The sequence below is a fragment of the Siphateles boraxobius genome, unplaced genomic scaffold, assembly GCF_051911475.1.
Source record: "Siphateles boraxobius isolate OS27281-9 unplaced genomic scaffold, OSU_SipBor_1 31, whole genome shotgun sequence".
In the NCBI taxonomy this organism is placed as follows: Eukaryota; Metazoa; Chordata; class Actinopteri; order Cypriniformes; family Leuciscidae; genus Siphateles; species Siphateles boraxobius.
The window spans coordinates 3,047,765-3,066,177 of record NW_027508931.1 but is presented as its reverse complement, the minus strand read 5'-3'; the positions used below and the strand labels follow the sequence as shown (position 1 = coordinate 3,066,177).

The following is an 18,413-nucleotide window of genomic DNA, read 5'->3' as shown; positions in this document are numbered from 1 at the left end:
CTATTGGGTTTTTGTTGAGGGAACCAGGGTGATGCTAACTGCCGGTTGGCCTACAAAGTGACGTCATACCTGCACCACTCTATAGAGGGGAAAAATTTGTTTGGGAAGAATAGATGGGATCTTTAAGCTGATTATTCCAGTTAATTTCTATTTTGTCCACTAGATGGCAACAATTAAACAAAATGGTTAATATGATCTTCCTTTCCTCACTAGCATACAGATCTCCGTCTCCGTCATTGATCCATCCACCCATTCATTTATCTTTGTTTTTGCCCTTTTTTCTTTTGTTCATTTGTCCTTTATGTCTGTTCATCTGCTTATCCATTTCTATCTATCATTTGAGTTTATTATGCCTTTCTCTATATGGCTCAATGCAGGTGTGTGTGTGTGTGTGTGTGTGTGTGTGTGTACGTGTACGTGCGCGCGTGAGATATCTGTGGGCTACTCTGACAGCCGTGCTGAAGGCCTGTCATTAGTGACCTTTCTCCAGCTGTACTGAGTTGCTCGTTCGACTAGCAGGAGGCCATTCTGTTTCTGTTCTCCCACCAGAGAGAGAGAGAGAAACAGAAAGAGGACCTCACTGCACAGAGAAACAGATGGAAACAGAGCTACACTTTTTGACATCCTGCCCCAATTATACAAACATTAGGGGCACTTTTCACCCTTTACACAACCCACCAGAAAGACTTCCATCAGAAATCAAATATGGACATACTCCAAAGGTATGTGAGGTCCTGTCACTAAAAAAAGAGTAGAATAACAGAATAACTTTCTTCCTTTGATGGAGCACAAATGGAAATGTTCTCTTTTCCATACAATGAAAGTGGTGATATATACTGCCATGCTCCAAATGGACAAAACATATAGTACATAAATTTCCAGAAGCCATACAACAATCGTGTGTGTGAGAAGCAAGGTGCAGTTTACGTTAGGTGAAAAATATACCATGTACTCAACCATTAAAATCTTATTTGACCTTTTAGGACATTCAAAACTGAGGACCAATTCCATTTACTCTCAAGTCAGTCTTCTCTTTATGTTCACGGTCAGCCTGTTATTCCTCTCAGCCTTTTAATCAACACTTTTCCGTTACCATGACATCACATCTCTGTCCTTCCTCTTCATCTCTGTCTTTTCCATCCTGTTCTCTCCTTTCACTGATCTACTATTTTACTTTTATTCCTTTTTTTTTTTATTCTACATAGCTGGCTTGTGAGTTTAAAAAAAAAGTGTGCATCTCTCTGCATACCAGCATTTCTTGCTCTCTCTCTCTCTCTCTCTCTCTCTCTCTCTCTCTCTCTCTCTCTCTCTCTCTCTCTCTCTCTCTCTCTCTCTCTCTCTCTCTCTCTCTCTCTCTCTCTTTAAATGTGGGTAAAGAGTGCACTTTAGGAAGACCTCTCTCAGTGCAATGTTAACATGTTCAAGTTCGCTCGTATCTTTGCATACATTTAGATTCATTAGGACGAATGAACCAGACAGCTTTTTATCTTCAAAATTATATAAGGTACATTTTTAACACACTCAGGATGCAAATTGTGCAATTCATCTCTCTACAGTCTCATTTCAGAATGCATATGCACATCATGTTCTTTTCTTGAAATAGAAGACAAAAATCATGTTGTACACAAGTATAAGCCAGGATTTTTTGTGCTTTTAAAATTCTATTATTGTTATTATTATTTATAAAATTGAATTAGCTTTAACATATTTTTTTTCTTGGCATTATATCATGATTATTGTTTTTCTCACAGTATAAATTTTTTTTTTTTATAATTATGTGAAAATATGGAGCTGTCCATGGTATATGGGATGTTTATTTGATCGTCCTTGGCACAAAAATATTAAGCAGATCGATTGTTTTCAACTGATAATAATAAGAAATGTTTCTTGAGCAGCAAATCAGAATATTAGAATGATTTCTGAAGGATCATGTGACTCTGAAGACAATAAAATTCAGCTTTGCCATCACAGGATTATATTTAAAATTGGATATATGGATTCTCTCTCTCAGTGTTCACAACATATTTTACTTCTGTAATTGTATATATTTCAGAGTGAAACATGATATTCTATATGAAGAAAATGTGAGGCAGGGTTCATTTTTTTTCCCACACAGGGAATCTCGAAAAGTGACTGTTACATAGAATGGAGAAAAAGAGAGCTTGGTGACAGTCTTTGAAAGACATTTGATTGATACTTTTAAGATTTTATGATTGACAACCAAAAGTACCCATCCAATCTAGCTCTCCCACTAGAATCCTGTCCCTCATAAATTCAGTCAAGTGTACATAGTACTTGTCCACAATTGTTGCCACCAGGAATGAATATAGAGCTTGAGATGTTAGATTCTCATGCTGACTCAACCCTAAAGCATGCAGCCATTGCCCCCATCCCAATGATTCATCAGACGGGATCCGATGAGCATGTGTTTACACGCGTGACTTAATTTGAGTTTTAGCCTGTTTCTGCCCGATTATTCTTTCTATACAATGGTGAATATTCAACAAGGGTGAATGTTTGTTGCAGAGTGGGCACTGAAGATAGGAATGTGCTGAAACGTTTGCTCCTGTTCATTTGTTTTTAATTCACTTTGCACTTTTTGCACTGCAATCCAGAAAATATACAGTGTGTGTATATATATATATATATATATATATATATATATATATATATATAAAATTTTTATAGACTTCTGTAGTCTGTACTGAATTCAGTGTGCGGTCAGCTACCTTCTTACTCGTTTAATAAAATCTCACAAATGTTTCTTAATGTGCATGTGTCTGTTTGCAGCGTTAAAGTGCGCAGTATACACACAGATATTGGGAGAGAGATTGTAAGATGCTCATCAGGCTGAGTGACAAGCGTGTGTGTGTCTGTCTGTGACACTGGCGGTGTTATTACCGAGGGATCAGAAGTGAAGATTGTTCCGTTTCCCATCAGCAGTTGCCCGAGTATCGATCTTTTCTGTCAACACACCACTGCTATACTCTGTTTACTGAGGATACACACCTCCATGTGCTGAGTGCTGACTGTATATGCATGCAATAGGGGCTGTCGAGTGTTTACAGTAATTAAACAGTCTGGCGTGTCTCAAACGTGAGATGCACATGCTCCTGTACTGTATACACACAGAAGTACTCACACAAACATATTTCTCCTCCCTGTCATCACACGCCACCTGTGCATTGAAGACATTATGCAACCTTCAGTCCTCCAAAAGGAGGCATATAATACCGGGGCTGCGTCCAAAATCGCATACTCTTGAGTAGGTACATATTTTAAATAAGTAATTACTTTACGATCACTAAAAAGTATGTTCTTTATAGTATGAATGTAATCTGGATGTACTACATTCGCCATGATGTTATTATCATGTGACTTGCCAGCATCAGTTACGTCACTTCACTGCCATTCTTTAATCCTCTCCTGTGGCCTCATGGGATAGTACAGTGTCCATTGAGTGCACACTTCAGAATCCTGCCAGAAGAAATAGGTCATCCAGGTACTTTTGCCTACTCTTTTAGGAGTACTGTGAATTCGGACATTTTCTCGTATACTGTTTTTCTCCTACTAGTAGGGAAGTATCAGATGCAGCCCTGGAGAAAGCTATCTGTTATTGTTTGCATTCAATCTGAATTGGAGGACCCGGAAGTAATTTAAACCTTGCAATCTTTGCTCATGGGCGTTCAGGTCTTCAGCCAGCTTGTTTTTAGCTGCAGGCTGTTACAGTACATCGTGACAACCAGTGTTGGGAGTAATACGTTACAGTTAATGTGAGTTACATAATCAGATTACTTTTATCAAGTAACTAGTAAAGTAGTGCATTACTTTTAAATTTACAACGAAATATTACAGATTTTAAAATTACAAAATAGTTCCTTTTTCAAATAAGTAACCAAGTAAATTTGTTTTCCCATTTATTGACTGTCACCTCTCTTGTCCCGATGTTGAGAGAAATCGGAAGTAAGGTGCAGACTGGCGTTGTGTGTTATTGTAGTTCTAGACTAAATGTGAGCATGCATTTACTCGTCTCACTTGCAATAACAGATTCAGTATTCCTCAAAATGGATAAAAACAGTGAAATGCAAACTCAGAATATTACACAAACCTACAATAATTAAATGTTAAATTGCACAAATATACTTTGTATTTAATCAGACTTTATTAACCAATGTCTTTGCTACTGACTTTTGGTCCAATTTAACGATACCAGTAAGCATAAATGACTTTCGATTTGTTGTGTCCATAGTCAGTCCTTGAGGGCAACTGTCCTGCAGAGTTTAGTTCCAACTTGCCTCAACACACTTGACTGGAAGTTTCTGGTATGCCTTGTAAGACCTTGATTAGCTGGTTCAGGTGTGTTTAATTGGGGTTGCAGCTAAACACTGCAGGACATTGACCCGCCAGGAGCAGGATTGGACACCCCTGCTTAGAATAAACATCTCATTTGTGGTTCTTTTTTTTGCTGAAGAGTGTTACATTTTCCTCTCCTGCACTCTATTGTTCTGCTGTCCAGAATGGCAGCACTTTTCCCCCACTTACTCATTGTCATTAAATTATTTTTGTTTCATTTGGTTCGCAATGAACACTTATTAATAAATACTTGTGTATTTAATGTACTTAAAACTAAAACTAGATTTTACTCATTTTTTAATCAAATTTATTTTAATTTATTTTATTTTTGTAGAAAGTAAGAGTGGTGCTTTCCCATTCATTTGCAAAATCCGTTGCCATGATGCAAGAATATTTTAGGTTGTTATAATATGGGGCCTCATGAAAGGTATCCGCAGCCTTGGGTGAGGGACAAGTTTTGTGCAGAAATGTAATGCTTATCAATTAGGGTTTACAATTTTTTTTTACTTTATGGTATTAATAATTAAACCACCTCAAAAAGCATGACCATGTGCGCTCAAGCTCTCCTATAGGCATCTCATCACATCTAATCCAATTATAAGTTCTCTTTCTCACCCTATCTCTCTCTTTACACATCTTTTTGCACATGCTTCTGATTCATTTTCTAGTATGAAAACAAGGTGACAGGCCCATTTAGTGGTGTGAACTTTTGTGAAACAAAATTATGTAAAATAGATATGCTCCCCTATAGTCACTTCCTCTTCTATATCTTAAATATTTTCTTATGTTTTTATATTCTATTCCAAGCCTGTCTAGTTATGGGTTAAGTGCCTCTTCAGACACCAGATGTCTGTATTTGGCGTAATCTGCTAGCTCATATTGAACATCTCAAAACCATGAAAAAGATCAAAATCTGCAGTGACAGTAGAGAGCTGTGTAATATAACATAAGGAACTGCTGTTTATTTAAAATATACTCTGGCAGAGCATTTATTGTTTTACGATTGATTTTAATTGATTTGATTTTATGCATAACAGGCATAATTGTTCAGATTGAAAATAAAGTTAATTGACTTAAGTAAATTAAAGTGATTTACATGAATGGACTAGGAATAAAACAGGCCCTCATAATTGTAAATATATATTAGAGGGGGGGGGGGGGGGGTATAATACTTATTATTTTAATTTTTTTATTTTTGTTTTGTTTTTTGGAAAAAACAAATGGCTTGTGATCCATTCAGGCGAATAAAATTGAATATCTCTGCATGAAAGATCACTTCGTCTTGTTAGATTGAAATTTTAAATATATGGCTTTTTTAGGTCTTTCAATAGTATCTTGAGGTCTCCGATATGGCAATGAGCATCTATGCAGCTGAGTCTCTAGTAGCACCATAACAGAAGTAAATACTCCCCATATTACATGACTTGCTCTTTGCACATAGTGTCTCTTCCTCTTTTCTCACCCAGTCCCGAACTCTGCCTCTCAGGAGCATCCTCTCTCTCTCTCTCTCTCTCTCTCTCTCTCTCTCTCTCTCTCTCTCTCTCTCTCTCTCTCTCTCTCTCTCTCTCTCTCTCTCCCCCATCCTGCTTTCGTTTCTTTCTCCCCTATCCTCCATCTGCCTCCTATCAGGCTGTCTCTCTTTATTACAGACCGCCTGCGTCTCTCACCTTGTCCCTTGAAAACCCCGCCTCGCGAATTAGACCCAGAGAGAGACGGAGTGAGTGAACAACCGAACCGATAGAGGACCGAGAGAGCAGCCAAAACCAGCGAAAGTGATGACAGGTTATTTTTCACCAGCCCTCCCTAGGCAGTGCAATGCTGTTTTCTCTTCTCCTCTGACACATGGAAGATTTAATCTAGCCATCTCTGGGCGGCCCTTCCGCTCCTGTAACCAAATGAAAGCCGTGATTACACGCGTTACAGGCGGAGGGGGGTCTGGAGGCCTCGGCGGCAAGAAAAGGCCAGAGCAGCAGATTCGCCGGGCTCGGCAGGGTGATTCAAAGTGCTCGTGTGGATGCACATGTGCGGATGTGTCTGCGTGTAAAGCATCGTCTTTATTTTTATGGAGGTTTATTGTTTGTGTGCCAGGTGGGAGACATCTTGAACCATAAAGGCGAATAGCACACCGAGGACTCGCACGCGCCTTCTATAAATGATTATTCTAATGACCTCCCTCCTCTTCTCAATCTCTCCTCCCTTCATCCAATTCTGAAGGAGAACTTTGACTAATATAACATGCAGCAGCAGGGCACATGCACAGCCTTCTATTTTTATATGCAATGTCATATGAGTCATAAATTCATCATACTGTTCACTTGAAATTATACCTTGTGGAGACTCTGTAGCCTTATGTGTAATTGCCATGACAAAGTATGAAACCTCGAGAGGGCACAACTTTTCCCATTCATTTAATTAGTTCATAGTTAAACATTTGATGGCGATCAAAGTGATTCAGTGGTTTCTGCAGTTTTGCCTTCAAGGAGTCTCTTGACTGTCTCTTTAAGAGTCAAGTGAGTCCTATATCACTACATGCAATATTTATTCTATTGCACTGCAAGTGCTTAATGGTTATTTTCCCAGCCAGCTGAGTGCACCATAACTCCAGCGCGAAGCAGAAGGGAACATGGAAATCAGAGGGATATTTTATGTTTAGATAAGAATGTCCAATCGGAGAATTCGTTTCAGATAAAAGCCTCTCATACTTCCTCTCATGCAAACTCTGATTAAGACGTATGATTTTTCTGATTTTGACAACAAAAAAAAGCACAATTTGAATAATTTAACCTTATTGTCACTGGCGTTGAGAGCAAAGCGCTCGTTATTTTAAGTGTTTAGTTTATCTTGATGTTATATTGATTAGGATTGTATCATCTGTGTACAAGGGTTGTGCAAAATTCAGAACTGAAGAATATACTGCATCTATCTTCTCTGTCCAAAAGTCCTATAAACATTCAACGTTTGTCTTGACAAACTTCGCTTTTCTTTTAAAATCGAATTGGAGTTCTGCATCCTGTTTGCCACGTCAGTTCAAAATCAAATTGGAATTTTAAAATACATTCTGAATGGTAAACAACCCTACTGAATACGCACCTTTCCTCTGCTGACTCAGAATAAACTGTTTAAAGCGGTGACACCGATGTTCACCTTGTCCTTGTGTGTCCCTGCTGGAGTGGACTCAAGCCAAACTCTTTTAAAATCATATTATTGAATCGCCTACAGGACAAAAACTATATTTCTGACGAGCCACCAACAGGCCGCAAATAACAGACTAATGTGATTTGTCAAATTGCATTTACAACGCTTTACATTCTTGATTGGATTACCACCAGCAAAAAATTGGTTTCAGTCCTCTCCTAATCAAGTTAATCATCACTTTCACCTCAAAATGTGCAAAATAAAAAGAGAACAAGGTTCATTAAATATACAGTGCATCAACCTCAAGTTTTAATATGATTAGTATCAATCTTTCATTTTGGGAGAGGAAACATGCTCGCGGAAATATCAGTTATGTCTCCCAATCTTGTTTGGAATCGAAAACAGTTTAGCTTGGAGGATTATTTGCAGTCAATTGAATCTGTATTTAGTTACCAAACTGCAAAGCTGAGGCACCTCTATGAGAATCTTGTTTTTTTAGTTCTCCATAAACAAACAATAACTAAGGAATGCTTGGAGTTATGGAGGCTCCCAGGGAAAACATGTCATTTGCAAGGTGATAAATATTTTAGTGTGCTAATTACTTTGGTTGTTAACTTCTGCTTTTGAGAACTGAAGTGTTTGCATGCTAATTGTACTTTAATGACTGTGTTTTTTGGGTAGTCTTACTCTACTGGGAGGGATCTATACTTTGCCTTGATTTTCTTTTTTTCTTCTCCATCTTTTGGACAGACATGCGTTTTGTTATCATGTACAAGAGGTGTTTTCCCGCACTAGCAGCCAGGCATTGAGAGCCAGCTGGCACCAGCACACACACCGTCACGCATAGCATGTCACTGACACACCTCTCTTTCTCTCTCTCTTTCTCTTTATTTCTTTATTTACACCATTTGCGCTTCACGATGCCGGGAGATGGAAGCACCTTAGGCAACAAAATGATGCAACAAGACCTGTGGGATGTGGAGTGTGACAGGACATTCCTCACAGGGAAGCTGTCACAAGACAACATCTGTCCTGACGCTCCACTAACCTGGCTTTCATTGTTCATCTATAGCGTCAGGCGACTGTCATATCTATCTATCTATCTATCTATCTATCTATCTATCTATCTATCTATCTATCTATCTATCTATCTATCTTTCTTTCTTTCTTTCTTTCTATGGGTTATATGAGTGCTACTGATGGTCTACAATCATTATCTAAGTTACATATCATTTCCAATATGTTTTTATTTGTTTGAATAGTTATGGTGTCACCTAAAGACATTTGATTCTTAGGAGAATGTGTTTTATTTGTAATTATGACCACTCAAACTCTTAATACATGGAACAACAAAAGTAGAAGCTAAAAAGAATAAATAAAAGTAAAATATAAAGCAAAATCTCAGAATCTATTTATATATACACACACACAGGTCAAAAGTTTGGAAACTATTTACTATTTACTACTTACTATTTTTAATGTTTGTGAAAGAAGTCTCGTATGCTCGAGTATAAAATCAGCATATTAGAATGATTTATGAAGGATCATGTGACACTGAAGACTGGAGTATGTTACCCCAAAACTTTTGACCGGTGGTGTGTGTGTGTGCGTGCGTGCGTGCGTGTGTGCGTGCGTGCGTGCGTGTGTGTGTGTGTGTGTGTGTGTGTGTGTGTGTGTGTGTGTGTGTGTGTGTGTGTGTGTGTACGTTTTCATTTCCATCAAATACTCTTGTCATTTCAACTAGAGTTTTCAGTTTTGGTTGAATCAGCAATTAAATTCAAAGCGGTTAGAAGTGCAATGAATGTATAAATGCATGTTTTAACAATACTTTTAAAAAAAAACTTTGCTGTTCAATTTAAGTGGTTATTTTCTTTTCTTTTTTACAGTGTACCACTACAGTCTTGTGGGTGGCTGAACTTACTAAAGCTTTGCCTACAGCTCATCATCTCTTCTTTAGAACATTTCTTTTGATAAAGTGAATAGGTGGCTTGCTGACTCCAGACCAGCATGCTGTCTGCTCCTGTTGAGATTTAGCGGTGGAATACAGGTGTGAGATACTGTTTATTCTCTCTGCTTTTACCATAACAGCGGGTGTCCATTGGAGTCCACACAAAATATCTGCCATTTAATTATAATGTTTTTGTTACTCATCACTTTACCAGCTTCAGGTCTGATGTTGCTAACCAAAAAAAAAATGTCATAGGATATGGATATGGCATCCAATATAATGAACTCTTCGGCTCAGCTCACGTAGCCTATTCTCCTACATGCTTTGTTGTCGCTGTTTCTATCAAATGTCAAGCTCGTCCTCTGTTGTTGTTTAGCTCGCCATGCCTCTTTTCCTGCTAAAACCTGCTCAGTGATCTAATTTATTAAATGTCATGTAGGAACTGCGCTGGCGCAGAATGAGTGCTGTCAGAAAAATGCGAGTCGCGCTGGCCTCAGAAGCCACATCCCATCAACATGTTCAAACTCTGAGCTTTATGTTTTAAGCAACAGCATATATGCTCCCTAAGTTTCGTGGCGTCAATATCCTAAGCAGACTTTGTCGTGGCTATTCACGATGCAGCATATGTTTACTAAAGAAAATGTGGTAAAGATGAATGCAGTTACAGTATATTATGATCATGTCACTGTAGGATACTGTCAGCTGGAACGGTAATGTATAGGCTGTTGATTTTGACATCGATTGAAATAACTAGACCAGATCGTTTAGTGTTTTACTTTTGTCAAAAGTCCCGTTCAAATTACGACAAAAATCCGTGGTTGCTAGAACATCGTTGTAAAATCAACTTTTCTAGAGTTATGGGAGGGAGGCATGGTGTCTGTAGTCAATATTTTAAATTTCATAACTGCAAACTATATCATTGACTGTTATACTAACATATTGTAGACTACTTGGACTATTCAAATCTTATTCATTGCATATCTTAAATATAGGCTACTGATAACCGCCATAAGTATAGGCTACAGGTGGATAAACACAAGGCCGAGACTAACGTTAATGAAAACTGGCCTTTGCATGAACCATATAGCTAAAAATACATAGGCCTTTATACAATATTACAAAACACCACCAGGCTTACAAACAGGATAGCTACTGAAAATGTTACACGGATGTAACTGATTACAAAAAATAAAAAATAAAGTAGCTTTTAATAAAATACAACGGGACTCCCAATAGCTACGTCTTTTTTCTCTCTTTTTAAAAAAAAAAAAACTAGTTTCTTCCAGCAGCGTCTTTTTACTATATTTTTAAACGGTAAAAAAGTAACGAGATTTTTTTTCTTACAAACAAAAACAAAAGCAAAAATAGTCTAGTTTTACAATGTAAACGTAGCCTACATGTAATTTCTTGTAGAATGTAAATAGAATGTTGATGCAAGTAGCCTAAATGATATGGTAATTCATACTTTTACGTTTAAATCCTATTCCTTTCGCAGTGAAATTACATTTATTGTCCAATAAATCTAATATATTTTTCCTGCTATATTTCACGAGAAAACTGACAGTTTCCCAATTAACGTTTAGCCTATTTAGGCTACTGTAGCAGTTTTACATTCTTTTTCTATTGAAATGACGTTTTAAGTCCTCGCTTTAAAGTTGGCTTGTCCATCTGTAGAATGTGTAGCTAAGCGTCACTGCCCTCGTAAAGTGTCCTTTTCTCTGCAATAGGCGTCCTTTAGTGAGCAAAAGCAACTTTGTGAACCACTTCCACCCGGCGTTCCTGAAGACAACCTCCGCTGTGTTCCCGCGCGCTCAAAATCCATTCATCCTGAGTAACCATTTAACATGGCACGGAAGAAAAATTGCGTCCTTGTGTCCGGTAAAACGATGACAAAATAACGCGCCCCCATTTTCCGAGGATCGGGGTGTCATCCCCTTCTGTCTACTGAGTAGGGTCCACCTGTAAGATACTTCTTTTGAGGGGTGGGACCCCATCGGCTCTGTCACGAGAGGAGGCGGTCCATGCACTTGCTTGGAAAGCGATTGGAAAAGTAAAGACCGTCTCTTGCGCTGATTGGGGGCCCGGAGGGGAGAGTGAGGAGGGCGGGAGGATTGCGCTCACGAGCCTTTGTGTTTCACTTCTAATATCTCACATATCAATAATTGAGCGCGCGAGCAGACGGACCCCACGCGCTATGTATTCTACTGCGCGCGAGCTCGGTAAGGGCCTTGATCCGCTTTCAGTCGGTTCTTCCACTACGGACTGAGAGGGGAACGAGGGGAAAAACTGTTGTAGTCCTGACCTAAACTGTTTGGAAGGACTTCGTTTTACAGTGAGGACAGGTTTGGAGTGATTTTGGTTTGGAATTTGAGCGGGCTGTGTCTTTGCGAGAAGGCTGCTGTTAGGTGCGGAGTGAAGTTGGCATGATGTTGACGTTGGTGCTAGGCGCAGTGTGGTTAGTGTGCCATGTATACGCACAGAACGAGACGGAACCAATCGTACTGGAGGGGAAATGCTTGGTCGTGTGCGACTCAAATCCCACCTCGGACCCCACTGGGACGGCTCTTGGGATATCTGTGCGTTCTGGAAGCGCCAAAGTGGCTTTTTCCGTGGTGAGGAACACGAACCACGAGCCGTCGGAAATGAGCAATCGAACAATGGTGATCTATTTCGATCAGGTAATTTTCCGCTATGGAAATAGTCACTTTACTTATTTTGTTTAATGATACTTTTTGTGAATTGCGTGAGGATTTTGTGTCACGGTTACAAATACAAACTAGGTCACAAAATCAAAGAAATATCACAGCAATGAAACCTTTAACTGATAGGCTATGTGTAATCTGGGGAGATGTTACATTTCCCTCCACTTCGTTAAAGGTCTATTACAGGCTAATAACTTTTCAATTATATCTAATAGCCGTGAACTTCTTTTTTTGTGTCATAAAACTATCCCCATCAGCTCTTGTATATATAATGAATGACGAACCGATTTAAACGCTTTGTTGCTTTATACCAGGCAGTGTTCATCGTAAAACCTAGAGAGCCCAAACTTAGACTTAAAAGGGAGATTTTAAATCGATATTACTTGTTATTGCGTGTTTGACTTATATTCTAATTTCTGCATCATCCTTCAGGTACTTGTGAACGTTGGTAAAAGTTTCGATGAGGAAAGGAGCAATTTCTTTGCCCCGCGCAAAGGAATATACAGTTTTAATTTCCACGTAGTAAAAGTGTATAATCGTCAAACGATCCAGGTAAGTGCAACTCATCATACCCTAATTCTCACCATTCTCTGAAGTGTTCTGTGGTGCGCGTGGGACAGCAAAGAGTGTGTGAGAGAAAATGTGAAATTTTCAGTTGTCTAGAGAGGAACGCTTTTCTTTATTCCCTCAATTAGCACGAGATTAACAACCAGCCTAAAATTTGGCGCGTAGACAAGACTGGCGCGTGTTCAGGACCATGGACAGAGAACGCGCGTGACAGACTCGCCTCCTGTCTGTGTGTGTATATATATATATATATATATATATATATATATATATATATATATATATATATACATGCATGCATGCTGTTTTTGGCTAATTGCAGTGCAATTACACTGTCGTGTCTCTCAGAGGATTCACAACTATATCCCGTTATTCCGCTCTGATCGGCGACAAAATTAGAAGCAAGTCAAATCACACATTTCCCTATTTATCTCTGAAATGCACTGAAACATTGACTAAATGAAGACAGTAAGTTGAAGATGTGTATATGACACACTAAAAAATAGTGAAACCAAAGCTCTCTAATCCAACTATTTAATTAGGACAAATAATACAAGAGAAAACATGTGAATATAGTCTTGCATTGGAGGGCCTATTTCAATTTGTCTATTTTTTACGGTGCGCACACAAATGACAAGAATTATATTTGTACTTTATATATTTATTTATACTTTTTTATGAGATGCAGGGATTTTGCTCAATCGTGTGAGTAGATTGGAAGAGTTTATGGGCTATAGGTTCTGCTGTGCATTAACTGTAAAAAGGCCAGACATTGGAGGACAGAACAGTGTTTACAATATATATTGTCCTAATAATGCTTAGTTAATTCCTAGTTAATGTGTCTAGAGCAAACAGAAAGCATATTTGTAACTTTTAATCACATGATCATATTAATCTCTATACTTGATTTAATGCTGGTTTTACTATAGGCCTAGACCTTAATTTTAGTCAGTTCAAGTGCAACTTTTTAAATTAGTTTTTTTAAATAAACTTTTAAATATGTTTGGCTAGAGTAACACAAAAGATTATGTGTGAATTGCTTTCTTTAGCTGATTAAATATTTTCTTTGTTCTTTTATATACACTTCACACTTCAAAGAAAATATGAATTCCACTCTGTTGATCTGAGAGGGAGAAGCAGTCTTTTCTATAACCAAGCAGAACATATGATAAACACACAGACACACACAATGATCTGAAAGGATCCATAAATAATACAGCAACACAAAGTGCCTGTGTGGATCTCGAAGAATTCTTTGGAAGGAGAACTGCATGCATTGGGTGTAAATGTAACTCATCAAATTTTATTGCAGTTTCTTTCAGCTTATATCATAGCTCATATTCTCATAGTCAATTTCATATCGTATCACAGAGTACTGTACTTCAATACTCAAATGACAAGTCCATCTGACAACACTTGGCATCTGATTGGGAAACGCTTTTTCCCCACTTTTATAAATTCTGGTCTGGTTTAGGTGTCAAAAACTAATATTCTGTATTTAAAATGAGTCAGTTATTTTCATTGTAAGTTAATTTGATTATAAAACTCACTAAACATGATTTAGTTAACTTATTATATTTTGTTAACATTGGAATACTAACATACAGACTGAGCCGTCTAGATCAATGCAGTGCAAATTGTCAGAGAAAGTTATTTTCATGAAAATCTTGACGCAAATTGTCAGAGAAAGTTATTTTCATGAAAATCTTGACGCAACACTTTTCAAAAGACAAAGGAGCAGACAGCCATGCATTTGAATATTGATTGCAGACAATATATACGGCCCATATTTTGTGAAGCACAATTCTCTTTAAACCCGCAGATGTGACAGACGTTAATTAAGAAAATTACACTCTGATCTAAAATAATGACCCTGTGAATAGATATGGCAAAGAGGGGGGGAAACGTTTTGTCGTCGATCGTGTCCAAGCATTATGCATTACTGAGACAGGCAAAGCGACTTAGAGAAAGAGGGGGTTGTCCTCCATCACTCCACAGCGTCATTTGGACAGGAAGCTGTCGGTTCCGCTAAATGCAGCATTAAATTGTGTTTTGAGAGATCCATTCACATTATCTCACATCTCATTTTTGGGGGTTTTCATACAATGGTCCATTTGTATGTTTTATATGATTGAGGATGGAATTAGAATTACAGGGCCTCAAATGTTTGTTTTTTGGAAGGTGAAAGTCACCCAAAAAGGATAAAGGGTGCATGATGATGTTCTCACTTGTCATCCTGTGAATAAATGCATGTTGAGGGTATGTTAGTGGTGAGCCTTTTGTGGCTTTATCTCTGTGCGAGAGTGCGTTCTCATTGTGTAACAGTGTTTTTGCATATAGATAGTGATAGCCTCTGATTTTGTGTATCCGATGGTCACGCACAACATTCAACGGTGCCTTTCCAATAACCAAACTCATTCCTCATTGCAGTATCAAATGTCATTTTCGCTCTTCTTCTGGCTCGGTCTGAGAATGGTTGGCATAGAAAAATAGACACAAATAAAGCAATGTGCCATTTTCATTTCTTCTGGCAAAGGCCCATAAATGCTTTGATCAACTTTTATGATTTCATAGTGAGCTGCCAACTGTATTATCAAGGGGCTTGTCAGCCTGCAAAAGAAAGGGAACAAGAGTGTATAGTTTACATGCATTATTGTTGGTGAGAAGATTCAAACGGCTCTGATTGATACTAAAAACGTTATAGTTTCCTGTTATCCCATTGGGGCTTTTTTATAACATTTTTACTCAGCCTAGCAATACCTGCTTAGCTTCTTTTTATTCTTTATCTAATTTCAGTTCCTTTAAGTAAATTAGAGAGAAAAGAAACAGAAGAAAGAGTATGTGTGAATGTCTTTGTGCAGCGATAGGAAGCTACTGGCTAATCGAAATGCTTCCATGTTACAGGTGAGCCTGATGCACAACGGCTGGCCGGTGATCTCCGCCTTCGCCGGGGATCAGGACGTCACACGTGAAGCGGCCAGTAACGGCGTCCTGATTGAAATGGAGAAAGGCGACCGCGCATACCTCAAGCTGGAGCGAGGCAACCTGATGGGCGGCTGGAAGTACTCCACCTTCTCCGGCTTCCTGGTCTTCCCCCTGTAGAGGAGGGGCATGCTGTGGAAGGACTATTGCTCTTTAGCTCGCCGGCTTGTGGGAGATAGAAGGGGGCGGATGAGAGATAGAATGATAGCGAGAATGTAAAGAAAACATATAGGAAGTGAAAATTTTATGTGGCAGGCTCTCAGTCACACTCACTTTGCTCTGCTGCTTGACTACAGCTCTGGACAGCCAAAACCTTTGTTTTATTATCCTTATGATAATTGAAATAATATGGAAAGAAAGGATACAGAGGATCGTAGCCCTTCCCACCGACCTCTTACTCATCCTATCACAATCCACCCTCAAAAGTATTCAGCTGCTTTAAGGACTGTCCTTCACATCTTTGTATATTCTCTCCATACGTATACATACTGTGAGTTTCAAAATGCCATTGTCATTCCTCTCAGTGCAGCGCCCCTTCTTTCTCTGGCTTCCTCCAGCTCACTCTTTCTTGTCTTTGAGAGGGCGTCTTTGCTCTGTCATGACGGAAGGATCTCTGAATCCCCACAAGAAGACTGCATTCTGGATATATACATATATAAATACATAAAAAAGTTTCTATATGATTATGATATACATTACTCAATGCCTAAATGAATCTGGTCAACTCTCTGTATTTCTGTATTTCAGTGTTAATACTTAGTGATTGTGTGTGGATTTTCAGGCTGCTGTCCAACTACCAATGCTTCTTGTTTTTGTTTCGGTCAAAAAATGTGGCTAAGATGAAACTATATCAGAAATACTATAAAGTACAAAGTTTTATTATCATTGATTGTAAGATATATGAATATTTAGCAGACAAAATCCTCCCTTTTAATTAATTAACCATTGTTTTTTTCTTTTCTTTGATTCAATAAAAATTAAATGGTACTTTTTATTTTTCTTAATCTGATTCTGTGCTTTGAAAATTGAAGTTTGTCGCCTACAGGTTTTAGATAGCAACAAACACTAATCATTTGACTGAAATTAAATCTGACAAAGCTCGGTGTGTGTGTGTGTGCCACAGAGACACAATGACACACTCTCAGTGTGTCTCACTGTGCTCTCTCATGATGTAGACATGCTTGGCTGGTCTCTCTCTCTCCCTATCTCTGCCTCTTTCTCTCTCTACCGGGTGATTGGGGCCTCTCTCTGCTGCACTCAAGGCTCTAATGAGCTCCTGGGGGGAAATTAGCGCTTGCATAATAAGCAAACCCCACTGTTTACACAAAAATCATGTTGCGGACATCTTTCCTATACTCTTTTTCTTTTGTTTTTACTTAACTTTTTTTTTTGCATTGTCCTTAAGGTATTTCATACCATGAAAGGGATTTTTAGTCCATGTCTGTAACCAAACTAAAAATACTCATAATTGGACAGAAAGGTTGAAATGCGGAATAACAAACACGAAAATGGAACCAAAGACGAACCCTCACTCTACCCTTCCAACATAACAGGAGCTCAATGTTCTGACAGGCGATGCTCACCTTAGTACATCATACCACCATCTCTTCATTATATAATGCTGCGTTTGAGGGCCTTCTCAAGAAAACTTGCTGCTTCTGTGCTCACCGTTCTGTGGATATCAAGAGGATGAATAGACAAGTGTTGAGCTGTGAAATGTTAAAACGGCACCATAAGAGCCGTAGTGTCCCTGCTGGCCTGTGCCCAGACAGTAGACCCGTTTAAAACCACTCATTAGTGTCTGCACCCTTATCATTTGTCTGAGCAGAACTATGGAATGAGAGCTAAGGGGCATGTGGGAAGTGAAGGGGAAAAGAGAGCTAGAAAAGGAAATATTTAACTTCGTTTGAGCAGAAATTATGGCATGTTGATGTTCAAGTGCAATTTTAATTTGTGAAGCTATGATTCAAGATCAGTCTTTACCTTTTGTTTGAATATTGCATTATACAAACCTTAACCCTGGCTAAGCCTGACATATAACAGTCAGAAATATCCTTTTTTTTTTTTTAATGGAAGAGATCATTGAAGCAAAGGTTTACTGAGCAAAATGGCTAGTATAACAGACTTACATAAAATATATGTAAATATAAGTTGTCACTATATATCCCAATAATATATGTCTTATTAAGATTATATTTCAAAAGGTTAGTTTTATCATCAAAACTCTATAGTTTTAATTGTAGGGGAAAACATATGTGCAATACAATGATGACAGAGATATACAAATATTCCTCAAAAGCTTGTTATATCAAAGGCTATTTGATACATTTCTTTTTCTAAAAATAATGTATGGATTATAATAGTACTAAATCTAAGTTACTTCATTCCTGTAAATGTTTATCTTGAAATATTAATTTATATAAAAGTTAGGCTATTCTTACATTTACTTATTATTTGTTCAATCATTAAATACTTCACATCAAAAAGACACCATGGACCTGAAGGTGGACATATTTAGATTTTTAGATTTTAGATTTTTAAAAGATCCTTTACTTGCTAAAATGGTATGATCAATAGGAAGGTAGGAGGCAATACGATTGTTTACACGTTTTTCAGCAAAGTTTTGATGTTGATCATTTTAGAGTCCGTGGAAATGAAGATATCAAATATGATAGGCTAGATAGGCTTCATAGAAGACAGTTACTCACTGTGAGTCCATATACATG

General features: G+C 38.2%; 1 protein-coding gene across 1 annotated transcript; it reads left to right on the top strand.

The window, feature by feature from the left end:
* The first annotated feature begins 11,492 nt into the window (after positions 1-11,492).
* On the top strand, positions 11,493-16,679 carry cbln1 (cerebellin 1 precursor). Its single transcript, XM_077193988.1, has 3 exons — positions 11,493-12,114; positions 12,571-12,690; positions 15,610-16,679. The coding sequence occupies exons 1-3, from the start codon at positions 11,860-11,862 to the stop codon at positions 15,805-15,807; spliced, it is 573 nt and encodes a 190-aa protein (XP_077050103.1). The 5' UTR covers positions 11,493-11,859; the 3' UTR covers positions 15,808-16,679.
* The last annotated feature ends 1,734 nt before the right edge of the window (positions 16,680-18,413 follow it).

Bases quoted from the DNA above. Each gene is read 5' to 3' on its own strand.
- cbln1 (XM_077193988.1), top strand. From the start codon at position 11,860: ATGATGTTGACGTTGGTGCTAGGCGCAGTGTGGTTAGTGTGCCATGTA. The intron at 12,115-12,570 runs GTAATTTTCCGC...ATCATCCTTCAG, and splicing joins TGGTGATCTATTTCGATCAG to GTACTTGTGAACGTTGGTAA. The intron at 12,691-15,609 runs GTAAGTGCAACT...TCCATGTTACAG, and splicing joins ATAATCGTCAAACGATCCAG to GTGAGCCTGATGCACAACGG.